The 21,699-nt window shown below is 35.5% G+C and overlaps 3 protein-coding genes across 7 annotated transcripts in view; 1 reads left to right on the forward strand and 2 right to left on the reverse strand.

Moving 5' to 3' along the window:
- LOC131850262 (zinc finger protein OZF-like) overlaps window positions 1-8,160 on the reverse strand; it is a 31,651-nt gene extending 23,491 nt beyond the window's left edge. For 2 of the 5 annotated variants that reach the window (XM_059200449.1, XM_059200453.1), the window contains exons 1-5: window positions 7,848-8,159; window positions 6,312-6,462; window positions 5,297-5,356; window positions 4,207-4,275; window positions 3,725-3,862 (exon numbers count right to left, since the gene is read on the reverse strand). In XM_059200449.1, the coding sequence (XP_059056432.1) occupies window positions 3,725-3,862; window positions 4,207-4,275; window positions 5,297-5,356; window positions 6,312-6,462; window positions 7,848-8,000 (571 nt within the window). In that variant the 5' untranslated portion in view covers window positions 8,001-8,159. Of the gene's footprint in view, window positions 1-3,724; window positions 3,863-4,206; window positions 4,276-5,296; window positions 5,357-6,311; window positions 6,463-7,847 lie in introns of all 5 variants that reach the window. The other 3 variants (XM_059200450.1, XM_059200451.1, XM_059200452.1) reach the window with 3 other exon arrangements.
- Window positions 8,161-12,787: 4,627 nt separating this feature from the next.
- On the reverse strand, window positions 12,788-19,075 carry LOC131850234 (PR domain zinc finger protein 5-like). The gene is made up of 5 exons (XM_059200403.1): window positions 18,849-19,075; window positions 18,235-18,370; window positions 16,909-17,028; window positions 16,112-16,324; window positions 12,788-14,009 (listed from the first exon to the last, which is right to left on the reverse strand). The coding sequence occupies exons 1-5, from the start codon at window positions 19,005-19,007 to the stop codon at window positions 13,033-13,035; spliced, it is 1,605 nt and encodes a 534-aa protein (XP_059056386.1). The 5' UTR covers window positions 19,008-19,075; the 3' UTR covers window positions 12,788-13,032.
- A 440-nt stretch (window positions 19,076-19,515) lies between these two features.
- LOC131850271 (uncharacterized) lies at window positions 19,516-21,435 on the forward strand. The gene is made up of 2 exons (XM_059200464.1): window positions 19,516-19,931; window positions 21,221-21,435. The coding sequence occupies exons 1-2, from the start codon at window positions 19,612-19,614 to the stop codon at window positions 21,420-21,422; spliced, it is 522 nt and encodes a 173-aa protein (XP_059056447.1). The 5' UTR covers window positions 19,516-19,611; the 3' UTR covers window positions 21,423-21,435.
- Window positions 21,436-21,699: the final 264 nt, after the last annotated feature.

A 21,699-nucleotide genomic window follows, 5' to 3' on the forward strand; every position in this document is an offset into this window, starting at 1 on the left:
TTGACTTGACATGCCCACGTTTCGTTTGGCAGCGAGTAATTTTTCTTATCGGTTTATCGATACGTCGTTAATTTCGATATGCAAGTATGGTAATATCACACATACAATATGGTTATTGCATGTGTGATGAGGTTATTTGCAATACAGTAACGTATTAAAATAACAATGTAGTACGACAGCAATCCTATATGGGGTAGCCAGAGATATTGTCATATGTCGATGTTGTGGTGAACGTACCACTTACCATGTCCACATTATGGTCAGTATATTTGAAGCTAACGTGGCATTGGACGATTGTTAGTAATGTGGAATAAACCTCATAACTCATAATGTTCCATGTCAGGACCTCCATGGGGAACCACCGGGATCTCATCGTGATAAATGAATGAATTATCACGATGGGCTAACTGACCTGACCTCATATTCATCTTATCATCCTCCACTGGTGCCCCGCCAGTATAAACCGTTAGCCCAGGCGGGTGCACCTGCACATTATCATCCATAAGAAAATCGAACGTGGCAGGGAGCGAGCCCACCGCCGTCTCTTGTATTTTTGGTTTCATATCAGTATTTTTATCACCGGAGTCAGTTCTTTTTGTATCTAGATTTTAACTCACAACCTCTCGAGTGTAACTCAGAGGTGTTAATACTAGGTCAAGACGCTCTTAAAAACTAGAAAAATACCACATTTTTAAGAGTAAAAAATGGTTCAATATTTATAATAATTGTCGATTTTTAATATAATTTCAATAACAAATGAGCCTCTGTAATACAAGGTGATAACTGTCGCCTATATACATGAACAGTATTACAGATCATGTTATCACATGACCGTGTTATCATTTAGACGTTCCCATTCCAGAGGACTAAGGTGTGCCTTTTATACTGTAATTTCACTGTCTTACCTGCAACGACCGTGGTATAACTCATGCGTTGTCAATTCAGACAAAAAAAATTATATCTTTTTTATTATCTATGTTTTTATAACACTATATTGTTTTATATATGACATAAGTCGCTAATACCCCACTACACTTTCTGTTTATACCCTAAGGTTAGCTGGGAGAGAGTGCCATACGGTATCTAGCTCGCCTGTTGTACAATTTTTTTTTTATTAAAGAATAAATAATAATAAGTCATATAATATTTTACGACTATATGGGTGCCTTTTTCTTTGCTCGTCGTCTTGATCTCTATCCTTCACTAAGGTGTCATGCCTCTATCCTGTAATTTCACTGCCTTACCTGCAACGACCGAGGTATCACTCATACCATTTCAGAGGACTAAGGTGTTAAGCCTACACTTGTAATATTTCTATCAACACTTGAGACTCTTCCATTAGTTTTTGTCTCCACTCACATAGATTTAAGTTCAGTTGTAAATCAGTCCACGTTAGGACGCCGCGTCGAATGCACGCTTTACTAATAAGCCATGTAGCACACTATCGAAAAAACTTACTAATGTACAATAAATAGTACAATTATATCACCTGTATACTCACTACCTAGACTCTACAATCACTACATAGTATAAAACAAAGTCGCTGTCGCTGTCTGTCCATCGCTATACTTAAATATTTAAAACTATGCAACGGATTTTGAAGCGGTTTTTTAATAGATAGTGATTCAAGAGGAAGGTTTATATGTATAATACATGTACACCCGTGAGAAGCGGGGTTGTGTAGCTAGCATACAATATATTATGTAGCGACATTTCCCCACATTATACATAACGCTACAGTGTCATGAGTCGTATCCTGTAATTTCACTGCCTTACCTCACACTTCAACCGAAATAGTTTACAAAGCAAAGTGCTTGGCGGCAGAAAAGGTGAAACTAAGGTACCCTACGCAAATGTAATATTACCAAGAATACCTTTATACAGCATGATGTTCTTAAATTAGAAATTACTGAAAGAATTTCTAATTAGTAATTCGATGACAAAATATGAACGAGTCAAATTGATAAATTCTATTTAGTTTGTGGTTCTGATTATAATTGTTCAAACGAGTAAAAGTGATCAATTTTAATTTGTCTATGCTTCTGATATTGAACATATCGCTAGCGTTCTATAGTCAATATAAATATCTGTGGAACTTGTGACGTAATACCGTATTTTGTTTTTTAATTATATATAAAAAACGTAATGTTATAGATAATAATAATAATTCTTTACTGCACAAAGATAACAAATAAAGTATAATAAAGGTACATTAAAAAGAAAGATATTAAAAAAAACACCATAAATAGCACCGACTTGCCATTCATTCGTTAATACAGTATTAATTCAAATACAAATTCAAAATATCTTTATTCATGTAGGTCTATTACCTGATGATATGTCAAATCTACCGTTAGTTCGGAATGATTTCGAGATGAGAAGAACTGACAAGAAACAGCCCCGCATTCTTTTCAAATAAATGTTGTACATGTTTACAATAATACAGAATAATTTTTAAAAGTGCCCGCCTTCATATGCTGTTGCAAAAGCAATAGCATATGCTGGTGGTAATAAAATAGTAACTACCCTGTCTGTACATATAAGATATATATATATGAGAAAAACTACTAGAGGATTTTATAAACGTAATAGAACCCGTGTTGTTCCTGTCGGTGCGTTTGTGTGCGCTTATATCAGAAACGGTTTACCTTTTGGAGGATTGAGGACTTCACTTAAAATTGAATGACTGTTTAAAGTTTAAAGGTTGATAGAATCAAAACTCTTATTAATATTGTAAATGAAAATGACACTATATGTAAGTATGGATGGAAGTTCGTTACTCTTTCACGCAAAAACTACTGAACGGATTTTGATGAAACTTTAAAATAATATAGCTTTTACATCAGAATAACATATAGCCTATAAATTTATATAAAACTAGCTGTCCCGGCAAACGTTGTTTATGATGAAAAATAGATGTTGGCCGATTCTCAGACCTACTCAAACAAAATTTCATGAGAATCGGTCAAGCCGTTATATGGGAATAAAACTATACGAGAATTTTATATAAAATATACTAACCAAATATATAAATACCAACCCAAAATAACACCAAATTCTATAAAATCTATATTAAAAATATACCTGCTGACTGGACTTGATAGTTATATGAGAAAAAAAAATGATATTCATTTCACTACAAAAACACCAAAAATATTGCAGATCACAAATAGCAAATGGACGAACAAACAGCAAGTCGGTGTCATGCGATAGATACAGTATGGAATTTGTAACGGTAATATTTTAAGGAAGGTGTTACATGTGTGGATGGTTAAAAGGAAAAAGGAGGGGAGTGTGGGGGGAGGCGGAGGAACTAAGAAATATCTCACCACGTAGAGTGGAACCCGGGCTCAGCTCGGTCGATTGCTAAAACGATCCCGCGACCCAGGCACTAAGAGAGGGAATGCCGAGTAAATGTTTCAAAGTACCTGCGAAACAGATAGGGGGAGGGGGATAGGGGGGGAGGGGGAGAATGGGGAAGAGAGGGGGAAGGGGAGAATGGGGAATAGAGGGGGAAGGGGAGAATGGGGAAAGAGAGGGCAGAGGGGGAAAAGAGAGTCCAACCCTGCGACGAACGGGTCTCCATAAGGGATTTTCCAATCGGGAAAAAGAGGAACGACGATGCAGGATACTCTGTAAACTCTAGCTCAGTAAGATCTGTTGAGTTCGTTACAAATTCCATAACAAATATTATCGCAATATAATAGTACATGTATCGACCTACCTTTCTTGCCCGCATCTCCCGATTCATTCTTCTTAGTCTGCTCTGTTTTCTTCTTCGATTTGGTCTGTTTAGGTTTAGTCTTCTTTGATTTACTCTTGCTTATCACCTCTTTTTTTACGTCTGTTTCACTTCTATTATCTGTGGATGACGTCAATATCAAAAATTAAATTATGTATTCATAAAAAACATCTTTTCACTACTTATGTCTTTAAACGGCATTTTTATTGGTTTGGTTATACGGTAATGGTTGTATGACCCCAATTAAAATGGGATAAGGCCGGGAGAGAGAAGGGGTAGAGAGAGAGAGGGATAAGGGGGGAGAGAGAGAGAGAGAGAGGGGGGAGAGAGAGAGGGAGAGGGGGAGAGGGGGTGGGGGAGAGGGGGAGAGAGGTGAGGGGGAGGGGGAGAGAGAGGTGAGGGGGAGGGGGAGAGGGGGGAGGGAGAGAGTTTGGTTGTATCGTAGTATAAAAAATATTACTTACCGGCCTCATAATTCAATGGGAAGTCATCGCTGTCATCAGTGTCCATGTGTGGAAAATCTGTGTTTTTATCTGTAACAATACATATTCAGTTATTACTATTGAGTATAAACAATACAGGCAGTCCTCGACTTACATCGTTTAATAATAAAGTATGTATATCCTTTGTTACAAATGGAGTTTTTTTTTTTTTTTTTTAATTTTAAGTCCGTGTGGATTCTACCTCTTAAGTTTTACATGTAACATATGAAAAAATATGTTACGACTTAAATCGTTTCGATTTACTTCGTGTATTTCGAGAACTGCTTGTATTTTAAATTGAATATTGCAAATTGAATAAACACATAGCGATATTAGGCCTCAGCTTAACATTGATCTGTAGATTTTGCCAAGCAGAAGAGGAAACACATCCTATGTGGTTGTAGCCCACTCACGCATAAACGAAATATCTCCTGGGGGGGAAAAGGGATTGTTAGTAATGTGGACTGATCTGCTCGCTAGCAATGTACCAAGTCAGACCTCCACGCGGTTCCCCTGGAAACTATTGTGATAAATTCTTGGTGAATATGTCACGACGGGTTAACTAACCTGACCTGACATCTTATATTGATCCACTGGTGCCCCGACAGAGTAAACCGTTAGCACAGACGGGTGCACCAATCCATTCTCATCCATATTAAAAAAAAATCTCCTTTGGAATGTATACGTATGTATAAATGTATTTAGAGGAAATAAAAACCATCGCTCCTAAGAATATCCTTCAATTCTTGTCCCCTCACGGGTCACTAGGTAGCGAGCTTTGAAAAATGGCGAGCATAATAGATCTATACAGGTCAGTCTTACAGGTCTTAGCAGCTGACAAAAGCCCAAAACCCTCAATTAAAAAAATATCCTTCTATACATTTGTTATATGTAATTGGAGCCCGCGATGATCTAGCGGTTTAGCATACCGTCTTAATTCCGATGGGTTCGATTCCTCGCAGAATGAAAACATTTGTATTTATGACCGGTGGCAGCTGGTGGCGAACAGGGCAATCGCCAGGGGCCTCGCGTAACAACCAAAGATATTTTGAATTGAATTGAATTGAATTACCTGCAACTTCTGCATCTAGTTCCGGTGATTCTTGTTTTAATTTCACATTCGAATCTCCAACTGAAAACACAATCTTAATCTTAATACTATAAGCGCGAAAATTTGTAAGTATGGATGTTTGTTACTCTCTCACACAAAAACTATTATACTAATTTTGATGAAACTTTACAGTAATATAGCTTATACATCAGAATAACATATAGGCTATAAATTTCAAGCGGGTAAAACCGCAGGCACAGCTAGTAATAAATAAATAAGCCTGGATAATTAACAGCGCTAGATAACGCTGTGTTAATTGTCCCCACGGTAGCTTGTGTTGTGAGTAATAAAGATTTAGTTTTTTTTTTGTAAATAGTAATTGGTTGCCAGAAGATTAACTAGCATAAGTAATTACTAAGTATGTAACTCCTCTAACCTCTTGGGTACCACTCTGTAATGTTTTTTGTCCTATATAACTAACCGGACATTACAGAGTGGTACCCAAGAGTATACATAAGAAGCGGTAACGGTAAGAGGTAAAGAAATTTAAAGATGGGAAGACAACATTAGGAAAGCAGCAGGAAAACTTGGACTCAAAGAGCCAAAGACCAGATTCTATGGACAAACTTAACATTCAAATGGAAAAACCAATAAAATATATATAAACTAACAGGAACACAGTTATTGCAAAATATATGCAACTTCGTCAGAGTGTAATTTAACTTTATTTTTCTAAATTAAACTTTAATTTTCTACAAAATATTATTTATCTAGATGTATAGATCTATATATATCTATACTCATAAATAACATTGGAGTGTCTGTTTGTAATATTGAAATACTGTATGCATATGAATATAAATACAGTACATACACTTAAAATAGGATTTTTTACTATTTTTGTCCGTCTGTCTGTGTTTGTTCCGGTTAATCTCTGATATAGCTGGACCGATTTTGATGGGACTTTTTTTGGCAGGTAGGAAGTTAAATTTCGCGCGGACGAAGTTATTATATTATAACATTATGTATGGATCACCTTTGATTATGTCTCTGTCATACATATCTCGAAATCTGTCCTCGCACTGCTGCACTTGTCGTTTGAAGTTGACTGCATCTCGCAACCTGTCTATACACTGCTCGCATATCGTATATGTGACGAAACATAGCACACCGGCCACTGGGGACATCTGAAACATTAATTTATATTTTTTTAAATGGATCATAATGAATTGATGCACTGCACTAACGGTTTACGCTGAAGGGACATCAGTAGCACCATCTGGAGGATGATAAGATGACCATGAGGTCAAGTAATGTAATGCAAGGTTGGACTCCATTTTCCGCAATCATTTTCTTACAATCATACTTACCTGGGCTGTTGTATGTGTAGCCATGACTACTAAAATAGCCAACCAATCTCCTCCCAAAAGAGCAGAAGTCTCCTGGTCAGGTAAATTATTATTTATAGGTAAATTAGCCCATCATGACAAATTACAAAAGAACTTTGTATGACCACTATGGTTACCAGGGGGAACCATCATGGAGGTCAACCTGATATGGTACATTGCTAGCAATGGGTTCACTGACTAAACTTGTCTAATAATCCCATACACTCAATTTCCATTCATTCATATTATTAATAATTAATTTTAGACCATATATTTTATAGAATTAGGTGTATTTTTGTATAGGTCCAATTAATTACTTAATGGATTTGTATTATTTTGTTTAATTCCACTCCCATTAGCCTGAAACCAGAAACATTCAGTGTGGAAACCTGACCACCACAACAGGAAGCATTATGACCTCCATTAGTGTTCAAATTGCGACCATTACTGAATCTACATTCATATATTGATATATGGGTGTAAATCTAATAACTCTATTAGAGCAACACACAAGTTTCTTGCTTATTCTTCTTGTGATGAGTCTTCATTCCAAATGAGTGGTAGAATAAAAAAATGTTTATTTTCAATTGCTTATATTAAGTTTATTTGAATAAAGATTATTTCTATAAGTAATTTGAAAGTCACAGTGGTCTATCACAAAATGTTACTGATGCTTGCTGGTTTAATGCCTTGAAGAATACAAATATCCATATTTGTATGTTTGTTTATATTAGTATGGGTGTTTTATAAACAAAATAAAGATATTTAAGCATTTCTATCAGATGTAGACATTGTATTGTCAATTGTAATGAAAAAATTGCTTATTTGCTACTTATTCATTTTACTGTATGAACTAGTTATGAAATTACTGAATTCTCATAGTACAATCTTTCTACGCTAATAATTATGATCCATTTAGCTATGAGGAGGTAAATAACAAACAAACTACAGACATTTTAACATTTATAATATTAAGTATGGATTAGTGTAAAAATTAATTGAGATTGAATAATCGTACTTAATAAAAAACCTACATTTATTGCTAGAGTGTTGAATAAGAAACACGAATTCGACGAGGCTTTGGTGAAAATATATCGTAACATAAACAATAAAGATTCAAATTTAGAACATAATGGTAGCGGTAACAATAATGCAAAGGAAATTAATATACGTATATAACTTACATTTATGTTTAGGGCGAACTGTAACATGTCGGAATACACCTCCAGACCGTCGTCAGGACAAGTCTCCGAGAGATTCTTAAACGCACCCTCGGAATGGCAACAGCGGCATAGATCCTTCTCTAGTTTCCAGGAGTCTTCAGACATTTTTACCATTCAATAACATCACACTAAACTAGTTAACACTTATATTTAATAACTGTATATCTAACAAACTTATATTATTAACAATTTATAGTCGTATTTAGAAAATATATAAAAAATACAATACTGAAGAAGCTATCGCCATTATTTTTTTTACAGGTGGGGGTTACCATCACATGAAAATTATTATCTGTCGTTCCTGTAACCCATTTTCAACTTCCAATTATATACATTATTATAGCCTTATTTATATTATATTAGGTCCATCATAAAAATTAAGCCGATTTAATTTTTGCATCAAAAACAGAATTTCATTGTGCACTATTGATGACAAATAAATAATCAGAGTTTCAATTCTTATTTATTACAATTAATAATAATAGTAAAATTCAGTAATCGATGCACGTAGACAACATTAAGCTTTCATAAAACACAATTCAATATTTTTCCCTAATACAGGAAATTCATAGCATAGGTTAGTAACACCGCTATGTTTTCATTTATTTTTTTATGACGAGGCAAAGCCATATAGGCGATACTGCTATAAAATATATATTGACAGTTGGTATATGCATACTACATTGCATTAGTATTAGTATTAATAATGTTAGAATAAAGTTTCTAATAAACGAATTCGTAACAAAATATAATGTAAGTACCATGTATATAGGATAAGTTTTTTTTTTATAATCTGTCTATTCTGTGAATTTCAGCGTGATTAAACAAAGAATACACTATTACAACTGTTATCACATCTGCGACAAACAGCCAGACATTACCTACAGTCGACATTATGTCATTATTATTGTTTTACGAAAAAAAAGTTTCTTTTTCGGACTACTCTAATGCTGTTGGCCTCTAGCCTTGACAACTTCACCGGACGATATCGTAATTTCGATTTGTTTTGGACGGGGAATCGATTTCAATTTGTTTTGGACTGGGAATCGATCAGAGGGGCAACCGGGGGCACTAGTGTGGAGCGCCCAGTTGATTACGCGGTATAGTGTGTTTGAGGTCGTGGTCTTCGCCGACGAGGACGGTGTCGTATATGTGTGTAAGTGTGGTCGGGACTTATTTTGGGGCGACCTCTCAAACTTATCTGGACTCTGCTGCGGGGCAACAAATGCCCAAAAAATAACGGTACCTACTGACCTGTAATCCAATCCAGAGCACTGTAAAAGGACAATACGCACACTGGGTCCAAGCAGAAGATGTTCTGATGACAGGAAAACGGTGACTGACTTTTGCGGAATATAACAAACGCCACTCGCGAAATAGTTTTAGTAAACACTGACGGTATCTTCGTCTAGGAGTCATTTTTCCCCAACTGTTTAATTACGCGTGTATGTATAGAAAATGTCTAATTCTTATGACATTTTATTAAATATAAAAACAAAAGACGGCGGTCGTTCATTCTCTTTATTCTTCTTTTTTATTTAAAAAAGTGTTTAATTTATTTATTAAATAGATATGAATCTATTGATGCATTCATTGTTAAATAAAACTTCTGCAATATAAACAAAATTACATTTATTTGTTACTAGCCATTCCGTTTTCGCAGGCATCCATTACAAATGTTTGTATTTCTAGGTTTGTTCTATACTAATATAACACACATGTATTGTACTTAGGTATAAACCTTCCTCTTGAATCACTATCTATTACTGAAAACTGTAGATATTAAAATCCGTTGCGTAGTTTAAGATATAAGTGTAAGAAGCACTAATTAATGATGATGGCTTAGGCTTTGAAGCCGGCTACCGGAAGAGAAACCCCAACTAGCACCCGTGACTTGTAACACGGATGTAGGTTTAAGAGGCCCTTTTAGAATGCATTAACACTCACCTTCACTACTTGCAGCTTCCTGCCAGTCCCAATCAAGACCGGGATAAACCCAGTCCTAATACAATTCACTTTAGTATCCAAAACACAATCGGCACGCTCTGCGCTCGTCGACTGAATGCCGCGGCTCACCCAACGAAAGAGGATTATTCAACTACCGACCTCTGTATTTATAGACCACTACGTATTTATAAGTCAGTGTAGTAGGTCGATCTATAAATAGTAGATGGTTCTATTTACAATATTTGTAATAATCTTTACATTGGGTACTTCATTTGTACTAAACACAAACTACCTTCTTTTAATATCTTTTTAAAATATCGGATTTTTTCTACAACATTGATGTGAACTCTAACATAAGTGAACAGACAACGGCGGTGACTTGTTTTATAGTATGTAAAGTTGTACAAAGTTTGGAACGGCAAAGCGTGACGCATGCACGGGCGTCGCTATTTCATATTATTTGTTACCCTCTCTCTGCGAGGGAGCCAATTATTGGACTCGGATACTATAACCCCATCTGTGGAGCATCCAATAATTTGTTAAACATTTAGCAGCCACGTTGGGGCCGCTATTATTTATGTTTATGTGTTCTCTGTAGCAGCAGCAGGAAAGGAGGAGGTGAAGTGATAAATCCAGTTTTTATTTTTTCGGACTACTCTAATGCTGTTGGCCGTAGCTGTACAGCTTCACCGGACGTTTATGCAGATGGCACTCCAAACCCGCGGAAGGACTTATGGAGCGGCTGAAGGCCAACTCCTGCCCGACGGATACGGATAAATCCAGTATGTGGCATGTACATATTTATATGAACGAAGTATTTATAATAGATACATAAGAAGTATATTTACAAGAGGCGAATCGGTCTCGAATGACAAGCTTGTTATTCTTCTTGCCCCATCGTAACTAGGTAACGGTGTTGCCGCACGATGATAGTAGATTCGGCACAAACTGATATACGAGATTCCAATAGTTTGTTAAACTGATATAAAACATCCAATAATTCATGAAACTGATATGAAGCATGCAAGATTCTTAAAACCTGTTTCAAAAATTATTGGATGTCCCACAGATGGGGGTTTTGGCCAAAAGTACTATAATTTCTCACAGATGGGGATGTTACTGTCAATTTGACAGTGACAGTTGAAAGCTATATAGTGCTGCTCATATTTATTTCTTTGCCATTCCTATTATAAAAAAATACTCTATACTGTACCAGGGTGATGTACTTTCATATGGTTTTTCAAACTACATTTCTGTATGAACGCAGTTTTACAAACAATACAAGCAAACCTTTTGTCATTCATATGTATTCGTTCATGCATCTGCAATGTGTATGATTTAGCGAATTTTTTATTACAAATTTTACATTCAAAGTTTTTCGCACCGCTATGTACGTCCATATGGCGGCGCCATATCCATTTATGAACAAATATTTTACCGCATATGTCACAAGTGTACTGTGTAGTTTTTAGGTGCGAGTACCTCACATGAGCAGCTAAACCGCCCGATGTTGCCAGTTCCCTCCCACAAATATTACACTTAAATTTTGGCAGTTTCAACTCATGACTATCAACTAAATGCCTCAGTCTTTGATAATATTGTGCAAATGTTTTCGGACATTCCGAACATTTAAATTTAAATTCGCTGTGAACTTTTTTCATGTGATAATTTCTTGCTGATGCCGTTCTGTAGCTTTTGTTACAGTGTTTACACGCTACATTTTTTCTTTTATGCATATTGATGTGTGTCTGTAGTCTATGGTCCGTTATGAAGTTTTTGCCGCACAGATGACACATAAAATTAGTGCTGTGCTCGTTCATGTGTTTGGACAAATTTTTAAAAAACCCAAACTCTTTTGAGCACATTAAACATTTCAAATTATCTGAGCTCAGATCGAAACCCAAAATTCCATGTAGTGGATAAATACTAGATAAACTATGATACACCTTATTGTGTATTTCTGTAAGATGTACAAGAAAATTGTCTATGGTCAGAAATCTGTCCTCGCACAATTTACATTTCAAATCACTAATATCGGCTTTTATCAAATCTTTTGGCGTTTTCAAAGATGCTATAATTATGTCTTCTTTTAAGTCTTTATGTATTGAGATCACATGATTTCTTAATTTATTGAAGAGTAAATACCCATTGTCGCAATATAGGCATGCAAATTTATTATTATTTATATGTCTAAACGGTATTATACTAGAGTACTTTAATATTAAAGCTATATTGGAACGCAATCTGCGATTGTCTGTATAATTCTGTGATGTAACCTTGTTTTCCTTGCTTTCCAACGGTTTATTTTGATCTGAAACAATTAGTACTAATTATTACAATTATTATTACGTGGGAATTATGATTATTAAATAAGGAATAATAAATATTTTTACGTACAATATAGCCGTAAAATGGTAGTGCCTTGGTCTGCATTTTGGTTGATGTAAAAACACTGTCATTAGAAAATGTTCTTATATTTTAAAAAAGATAATAAAATGAAAATTAAGAGTTGATAGATAGAAATGTAAAGCAGGGGCGGGTACCTAGTAAAGACTAGATGATGTGTCAACATTTTTCACCATAACATTAACAGTTAAAAATGTCTATGATTACCCAGTGCATGAGGGGGGGGATTGTTAGTTATGTGGAGTAATAACCCCATTGCTAACAATGTACCATGTCAGCTTGACGTCCACGTAGTTCCCCTGGAAACTACCGTGATAAATTCGTGGTGAATTTACCACGATTGGCTAACTGACCTGACCTCATGCTCATCTTATACTCCACTGGTGCCCCGCCAGCGTAAATCGTTAGCGCAGGGGTCCACCATTCCATTATCTTCTATAAGAATATCCAGTGCATGTTTTTTTGTGTAATAAAAAAGCAAATATAGTGAATAAATAGTTTATTTTCAAATTAAGTTATTGAGGAGACATGTGGGTACATGTCTCCTTGTATTGTTACAATAAATAAATAACCCTGAACAATTAACACAGCGCCATCTAGTCCCACGGTAAGCAGAGCTTGTGTTATGGGTACTTAACAACTGATATAAATACTTAGATTTCTTTTTTTGTAAACACATTATATACATAGGAATCACCCAGATAGATACAAACAATCATACTCATGTATACAAACGTTCGCACCGTGCGAGGATTCGAACCCACAACCATCGGAAGTAAAGCGGTGTGGTCCGCTAGACCACCGAGGCCGTCACGTTATCATGAGCCCTCATATGTTCCCTTAAAGTATAGTTCCTAGCGTATGATTTATTGCACAGATTACAAATAAATGGTTTCTCCCCTGTATGTTTTAACATATGTTTTTTTAAACCATGATTAGTAATAAACGCCATGCCGCATTCTATACACTTTTTATTTTTATTACCGTGCGTTTGACGAATATGCGTAGCCAAGTAATGTTTTATTTTATACTCCCGGCCGCAAATCGGGCAAAGGAACTTATGCGTAATGTTATGTACTTCAGACATATGTTTTATTCTATCGTTATAATGTTTCATTGGCTCTAAACATATCTGACACTTCAATTGTCGCTTGGAATGCGCGCTTTCCATATGATTAGCTTTGGATGTTTTTGTTTTTAATATTTTCCCGCACTCGCTACATGGAAACTGGCCGTTTTCGTGCGTGCGTTTATGAACCTTAAGTCTTTTTGAATTTAGAAACGATTTACCGCATACATCGCATATACAGTTCGCGTAGTGCTCGTTTAGATGAGTCGTTAATGTTCTGAACACGTGGAATTCGCGTTTACATAAATGACACGAGTACGGACTAGCGTCGACTTTGTAATCCGCGATACATTCCCTGTAAATAACTTTGCCGTGTACTTCGCCAAGATGGCGCCGCATGGAATCGACATCTGTCAAATTCAAATTGCAATGGCGGCATTCCAAATTCGAAATTTCGATTTGGAGGGAGCGCGGGTAGCGTTTTATTTTTTTTAATTCTGCCTCCACGTCCGAGTGCGTTCCTAGAGTGTGCTTTCGAAGGAGGTTTATTTCCATAAAGTCTTGGGAGCAAAAGAAACATTGGAACCAGCTCTTGTGGTGGCGGAAAGGGCATGCAGTGGTATCTCTCAGTATTGCACAACAGGTCAGCATGACGCGTTTGCGCTCCGAAACTAGTTTCACGCCAATTGTGTGTTGTTGCCCTAAAAATAAGAATAAACCATCAGTTGCCATGTTTATTTTCCATATAAATGTTTCTAAATCCCGCCTGGGCTAACGACATATACTGGAGCTAATTTCCACACGGCACCCCTTGGAAACCATGGTAATCAAACGAAAAATTGAAAATACTTTGGGCAACTTATGCAAGTATTTTTATGACTATCCCTTCCATCTAGTTCGGAAGTCAAAATCTTAAAAAAGAACATAGCAATCCAATGTTTACATATTTCTAACATATTAAACATGTATGAAATTCATTGTCTTAACAAATAAAGCCAGTCAAAATCCGAAATAGTTAACTGTTATAGGTTTTATTCAACAAATCGTCGGTTAAATAGAAAAATGGCACTATTCAAAATGTACTTTTTTTACAAGCCAAGTATTTAAAGTTTTTAAATATATTTAAATTAATTTTATTAAGTATTTAAATAATGATTAAGACGTCGTGGTTAATTTAATTGACTTATAGAAAAGGAGGCAATTCTAGCTTCTAATTTTGATAAATGACATTTTTCTATTAAATCGATGAAATATTTCTTAATAAAAAAATGGATTTCTTAAAAGACAGGTTTGTAGTCTTGGTTATCAGTAAATTTGGTTGAATTGGTCATGAAGACCTAACTGATCTGACATCATGTTCTTCCTAATATCGTCAATGGTGCCTTGCCAGCGTATACCGTTAGAGCAGGCGGGTGTACCATTCCATTATCATCCATAAATAAATACCACCACAAGGCTGATTTAAGTGAAACTATATCTTATATTTTACATTATATTTTTTATAGAAATTAAATTGTTTATTCGTCGTAGAAGGTCGGTTATATATTTTTTGTACATAACGGTCAGAACTTTCGTGTAAAAAAATCATGAAATCTTGGATGTCTTCGGAATGTGAGGTTGCCTCCCGCCACTTAGTCCTTGGTATTAGATTTTGTGAGGTCACATTTCAATTTGAGTATTAAAACAAGAAATATTATCCATTACTATTACAATTTCGAGGTGCTTGTGGCCCGGGGCCCCACCAACATGCTGACTACCTTTGTGCATACACTTGTAATATTTTTACCAACACTTGAGACCCTTCCATTAGATTATGTCTGCACTAACATAGACTTGAGTTTAAAAACAGTCAACGTCCCGACACCGCGTCGAATAAACCTGTTACATGTAACACTATCAAATAAACTTACTAATGTGCAATAAATAGTACAATTATTTCGCCGTTATACTCACAGCTACATACTACAAAAAATAATATATTATATAGCGACACCTCATCACAACATGCATAACGCTACAGTGATGAGGATAACCACCGTGCTACATCTTCATGAGGAGGACTACTGGCCGAAGGGGCTGGTGTTACGGCACTACCGTGGCCGGTTGCCGTCGTCAGTGCCGTGACCATAGAGAATTTATATTTATATTTTATTATTATTTCATATGTATGTTAGTCTATAAGGTATTTGTAATGTGCGCCTTGTGGTCTGAATTAAATAAATAAATAAAGAATAGCGAAATATGAGTAGCTATGAGGAAAAAAAGGGGAAGGAGATATTACTGAAATTGGTTTACAGTACTGAAATCTAATTTATGAAAGGTTATATTTCAGTGGTTGATTAATTTTATGAAGTCAGCCATTTAATATTATAAAGCTAAAGAGTTTGTTTATTTCGCGACAATCTCAGGTACTGGTCTGTTCAGGGTACGGTTACTAATCATTTCCTTTTGACATAAATGCAACATGCATGCATATGCTGGTGGTCATTATATTCTGCCTAATTGAATTTAAAATTGTCAAATAATCTGTATTTTTGTTATTTTACAAGCTCATTTGAAAAAAACAAGAGCAGAGCTTCTCATCAGTCAGTTCCTATCATAAGAGTCTGTCTATTACAGACTCTACATGAATAAAGGTATTTTGACTTTTAACTTCTGGTTTGAGTTGAAATAATATTTTAGTGTTACATTTATCGAAAAAGGCTTTATAAAATCACACTACGACCAATGAAATGGGGGGAAACAGCAATGAAAATTTATTTCATACAGGTTCATTATATGCACAATATGTAACGTAACGTACCTTTGGTTTCTACAACTGTCTCTTTCTTCCTTTTAAGTTTCTCCATATCCTCGTCCTTCACCAACAACGAAATAGGCACGTCTGAGTCGTAATCATTATCTGAATTCAATCTTTGTCTCTTTCTTTTACATTTCGCTTCAGTCTTCCCTCTCTTTCTTAACGATTTCTGTATCTCTGTACTTTTGTAGTTATTCAGTGTAATGTTGCTTTCGTCTGAAATGTTTTTTTATTAATAATAATAATAACCTTGGACAATTTCCACGCCATCAAGTCTCAAGCTAAGCAGAACTCGTGATATGGCTAATATGACTAATACCCAACTAATACAAATACTTACTTATTTTTTTTGTACATGTATGAATAGAATAGTATGGAAGGGGATTGTTTTTTTTTATGAATGATAATGGAATGGTCCACCCGCCTGCGCTTACGGTTTACGCTGGCGGGGCACCAGTGGAGGATGATAAAATGATAATAAGGTCAGGGCTAACTGCCCATCGTGACAAATTCACTGTTGACCCCATTGCTAGCAATGTACCAAGTCAGGTTGACTTCCACGCGGTTCCCACTGTAAATAACTTTATCACGATGGGCTAGCTGACCAGATCTCATACTTATTTTATCATCCTTCACTGGTGCCCCCCCAGCGTAAACCGTTAGAGCAAGCGGGTGCACCACTCCATTGTCATCCATTTAAAAAAATCTTGGGCACAATTTTGGGATTTAGTCTTTTTTTTTTCTTAATTCTTTTAGTACTTGTACATAGACATGAAATGGAATAATTATAAAAAACTCACCGTCAGTGAACAGAGCCTCTGGAAGCGGACTATCTTCAATTTCACACTTATCTGGTAAGTCACTGAATTGTTCTGAAATCAAATTAAAATGTATACTTACAAATCTATATGGACAATAGTTTACGAATAATGGCAACACATGAGTAGTATTATGGGTGTATTACATTGTATTACTGTGGAAAAAAAATAGATTATTACTGAAATTATTTAATGTGTAAGTTTATATAATAATCTATACATATAAACAAACTTAGAGTGTCTGTTTGTAATATTGAAATAACTGTTTTTTACTACATGCATTTTTTATAAAGGGGCCGTTCAAGTATTATGTAAGCAAAAATATTATGTAAGCGTATAGGGGGGCGGGGGGGTCTTTTCTTTGCTTATTTTGGATGACATGGGGGGGGGGGAGTCTGTATGATGATTACGTCATCGGTCGTAATTTACTTTTTTACAAATAACATTGCCTTTGCTTTTAATTGAGAGATGTTTGTAAGCATGGGTGGAGGGGTAAGAGCTTTGCTTACTTTTGCTGACAACGGGGGATGGGGGTAAATAATTGTGATAAATCTGCTTACGTAATACTTGAACAGCCCCAAATGCGGTACATACACCAAAATAACATTTTTTATAATTTTTGTCTGTCTGTCTGTCGATTTGTTTGTTCCGATTAATCTCTGAAATGGCTGGATAGATTTTAGCGGAGCCTTTTTTGGAAGGTAGCTGATGTATTAAGGAGTAACTTATGCTACTTTTATTTTAGAAAAATAAAGTTAATTCCACGCAGATGAAGTCGCGAGTACAGCTTACTAAGTTTGTTTTAATTTTCATGTTTTTTGTATAAAAATGTGTTCGACTGAAGGACTTGTATCCATGGTCATGAAAAAAGAAATATTAAAAAAACATGGGGTCATACAATAATATGACGAAGGAAGAAATTGCCTTGAAGGCGAAAAGGCGAAAAGGCCGCCCATTGCTACCTCTTGCCTTTGTCAATGTTGTATGTTTATTAAATACATATTTATACATTAATAAACAAAAAGACAAAAATTTGCAGACTATTCTACAGGTGTTTAGAATTACAGCTTTTTGGAGAAGTATGAAAGTAAGTGGGTGAAGCAGTAACATTTTGAGGCTAGTGTGTAAGTCTACCTGTGGACAAATAATAATTGGGAGAGTTATTATTATTATTATTTATTGAGATAAACTTAATTTAAGAATGTTTGAATACTCACAGGTATACTTCTAATATAATGCTCATTCAGCTTCTAATATAAGCTGTCTCATCACAAGAAGAAGCAACAACAATACTTGTGTGTTACTAACCAGATTTATTCCAATAAGCACTAAAGTGTCTGTCAGCTTGGAGCACCTGTTCCCGGAAACTGTTTGCATCTCGCAGATGTGTCACACATACTGAACACATGAGACGGCTGGGTCCCCATTGTGTCACATGTGATAGCTGAAATGTCACTTTGTGTCATTTCCCCTCTGATCAATCCCCCGTCAATTCAAACGGGAATCGAAATTACAATGGCCTGAGTTGAGGTTCAAACCCGTAGGGGTTTCCTCAGATGGAAGCTGGCCTTCAGCCGTTCCATTAATCCTTCCGTTGGTTTGGAGTGCCATCTGCACTCGTCCGGTGAAGTTGTAAAGGCCAGCTGCTGCCAACAATGCTGTGTGAGTGTGTCTTGAGTTATTATTATTATATTACTGTGTTACAACGCGTGGTCGAACATCACGACTGAAGAAATATCATAACCCTTCAGAATACCGGCGTAAAGCCGTTTAATCAGGTAATGAATATAAAAATATATACGTACAAATTTCTACAATTTAGTATTACGGCTTGGTTATTTACTGTATTCAGTACGCAATATTTACAGTTTACGCATTTAATAGTTCTGCAATAAGAGATATTATAAATTACAAACACTTACAGTAATTCCATAGCATTCCTGAAGTAATTCATTGTAGACTTCTTTAATTCCAGATCCGGTCACATATGAAGCGGTCATATCCCAGATGCCGTTAGCTGAAAGGCAACACCGACAAACATCTGGCTGTGATACCCAGCTCTTAATATTCTCTATATCCATTATTAATTGAGTATTCAAAAATACATATGAATAGTCAATTTAAAAATATTTACTTTCAATATTGTAATCGGCTATTTTGACATTGACATTTTTGTCTATTTTATTTTGGTTCTGTTTATCTTTTAAAGGAAAGTCAAAGGGAACTGTACCTATACAGCCTTGTATGATGTATTACACTTTTTTGCGCCAAAATCCCCTAAAATTGAAGAATTGAAAAAACATTCAATCAATAATGAAAGTTTGTGTTATTACTAGTTTGAATCATTTTTTCCAATTTATATAATTTTAAAATCATTTTTATAAAAATGTTATAATCTTATATTTATTTCTCCTACAAACGTTTGATTTCTTAAAAAAATAAATCGAACGCCATAAAAAACCCTCAAGTTTGATGGATTAATAATTGTTTATCACTATTACGGTGGTATAAGAAAATAATCCAATATGACACAATTACAATATATATTGGGCCATCTATTTGTACTGGGTGCTTAAAAATATTATAGAAAAAAAAAACTCAGTTTGCCGCCAAAACTAATATACTGTGCTTGTCTGTGGAATTTAATTACACTTTATTTGAAAAGTTTTAAGTATCTCCACAAAAATGAGAAATATAGAAATAAAAGCACGTATTACAAACTACGATAACATTTGTAAGATAGCTGAAGAACTTAGCGGTGGCCCACCAACAGTTATCGTTCAAGACGACACATTCTACAGAGTAAACAGTGGTCGCTTGAAGATGAGGTTTTATGCAGACTCCTCGGCAACGTTGGTTCGCTACGATCGGGACGACGAAGGAGGACCAAAGCTTAGTGACTACGATTTGGTTCAATTCCCCACAGCCGAGAAAGAGAAGGCAAAGCAATTGGATGAAATTTTACGGAAATGTTTAGGTCCCCGTGGTCGAGTAATTAAAGAAAGGTTAGTATTCAACTCGGTGCGGCCTGTTGTTAGTGTACCTTGTACTATTCCTAGAACTATCGTGGCGCCGGGACGGTCTAATTGACCTGACTACATGCTCATCCTATCATTCTCCAGCGGTGTCCCAGCATCGTATACCTTTATCACAGACGGGTACATCATTACAATATCACCCATTAAAAACTACTGAACTTCAAGGGAATAGAATAGAAATGATGTAGATATATTTAATAATCTTTGTTAAGTGCTTTTGATTTATTTTATATATTCTACTGGATAGCAATTTAACTGATAACCAAACTGATTATAAAGGGCACTTGTAAACTGCTCGCCCACTACTAATACAATATCATGTAATATTACTTGTACCACAAATGCATTATCATTTCTGAAAAGTATGGTATACCACTGTACTTAATAATAAAACCAATCTAATATATAAAATTCTTGTGTCACAGGTTTTATGTTTATACTCCTCCGAAACAGCTTGACCGATTTTGATGAAATTTTATATATATATTTGGTAGATCTGAGAATAGGTTTATAACAAATTTTTATACACCTAAGAATTAAGGGTGTCTCATCCTAAAAAAAATCATTTAATTTGTTAGTAAGAAATTGAAATCTGCTTAGCTCCTATTATGTATGTCTACCAAAAAATTCTTATTATAGAATAATAAGCCTTTGCACTCAATAAATCTGAGGCTTTTTTAAATAAATTAAATATTACTTCTTTTATGCTTTCTGGGTTATTGTTATAAGTTATAATAGATTCATAGTAGGGGCCTGCCCTAAACATATCTACATATCTTGGGAGAACTGAAAATAGAAATGGTTTTTTTATAGATGACAATGGAATGGTGCACCTATCTGCGCTAACGGTTTACACTGGCGGGGCACCAGTGGAGGATGATAAGATGAACATGAGGTCAGGTCAGTTAGGCCATTGTGACAAATTCACCAGGAAGTTATCACGATGGTTTCCTGGGAGAACCATGTGGAGGTCAACCTGACATGGGACATTGCTAGTAATATGGTCATGGGTTATGAGTGCATATAAATAACAGTCCCCTTCCCCCCAAATAGAAATGGTTAGGACAGAAAAGAGAGCTAGTTGTTTTTTAAGTCTTTTATTATAGAAGTAATAGACTAAAAATTTATGTTAGACTATTAATTAACAGGAACACAGTTCTGCAAAGTATGTATAATTAAAACATTTGTAAACTTAAAAGTTAACACCAATAATGGCTGGCTATTATTATTGTTAAGCATACAGTTTTTGTTTCTAGAAAACTCTACATGGTTGGTCAAACCCGTGTTCACATAGATTCCGTTCAAGACCTCGGTCAGTTCATGGAGCTGGAGGTGGTGCTGAGGCCGGAGCAGACCGTGGACGAGGGGCGTGCCATCGCTCGCGACCTGCAAACCAAGCTGCAAGTCCAAGACAAGGACTTAATAGAATGCGCTTATGTGGACTTATTAGATAAATAAATTAATATATTTTTGGGTTTCTTTTCTTTATACATATAATAACTAGCTATTAGGCCCGCCTTCTTAATCCACGTAGTAGCCTAAAGCACAGATAATATAATATTACGTAACCTAAGTTACTCTTTATTACATCAGCTACCTGTCAAAGTCTCGTCAAAATCGGTCCAGCCATTTCAGAGATTAACAAAGAGGAACTTTGTTCCGGTCAGACAAAATTTGTAAAATTTAATATTTTCGAGAATAAAAAAAAAGGTTTTACAGTATGAAACAGTTAACT

The sequence above is a fragment of the Achroia grisella genome, unplaced genomic scaffold (genome assembly GCF_030625045.1).
Source record: "Achroia grisella isolate CSIRO2021 unplaced genomic scaffold, CSIRO_AGI_Agris_v1 utg719, whole genome shotgun sequence".
NCBI lineage: Eukaryota > Metazoa > Arthropoda > Insecta > Lepidoptera > Pyralidae > Achroia > Achroia grisella.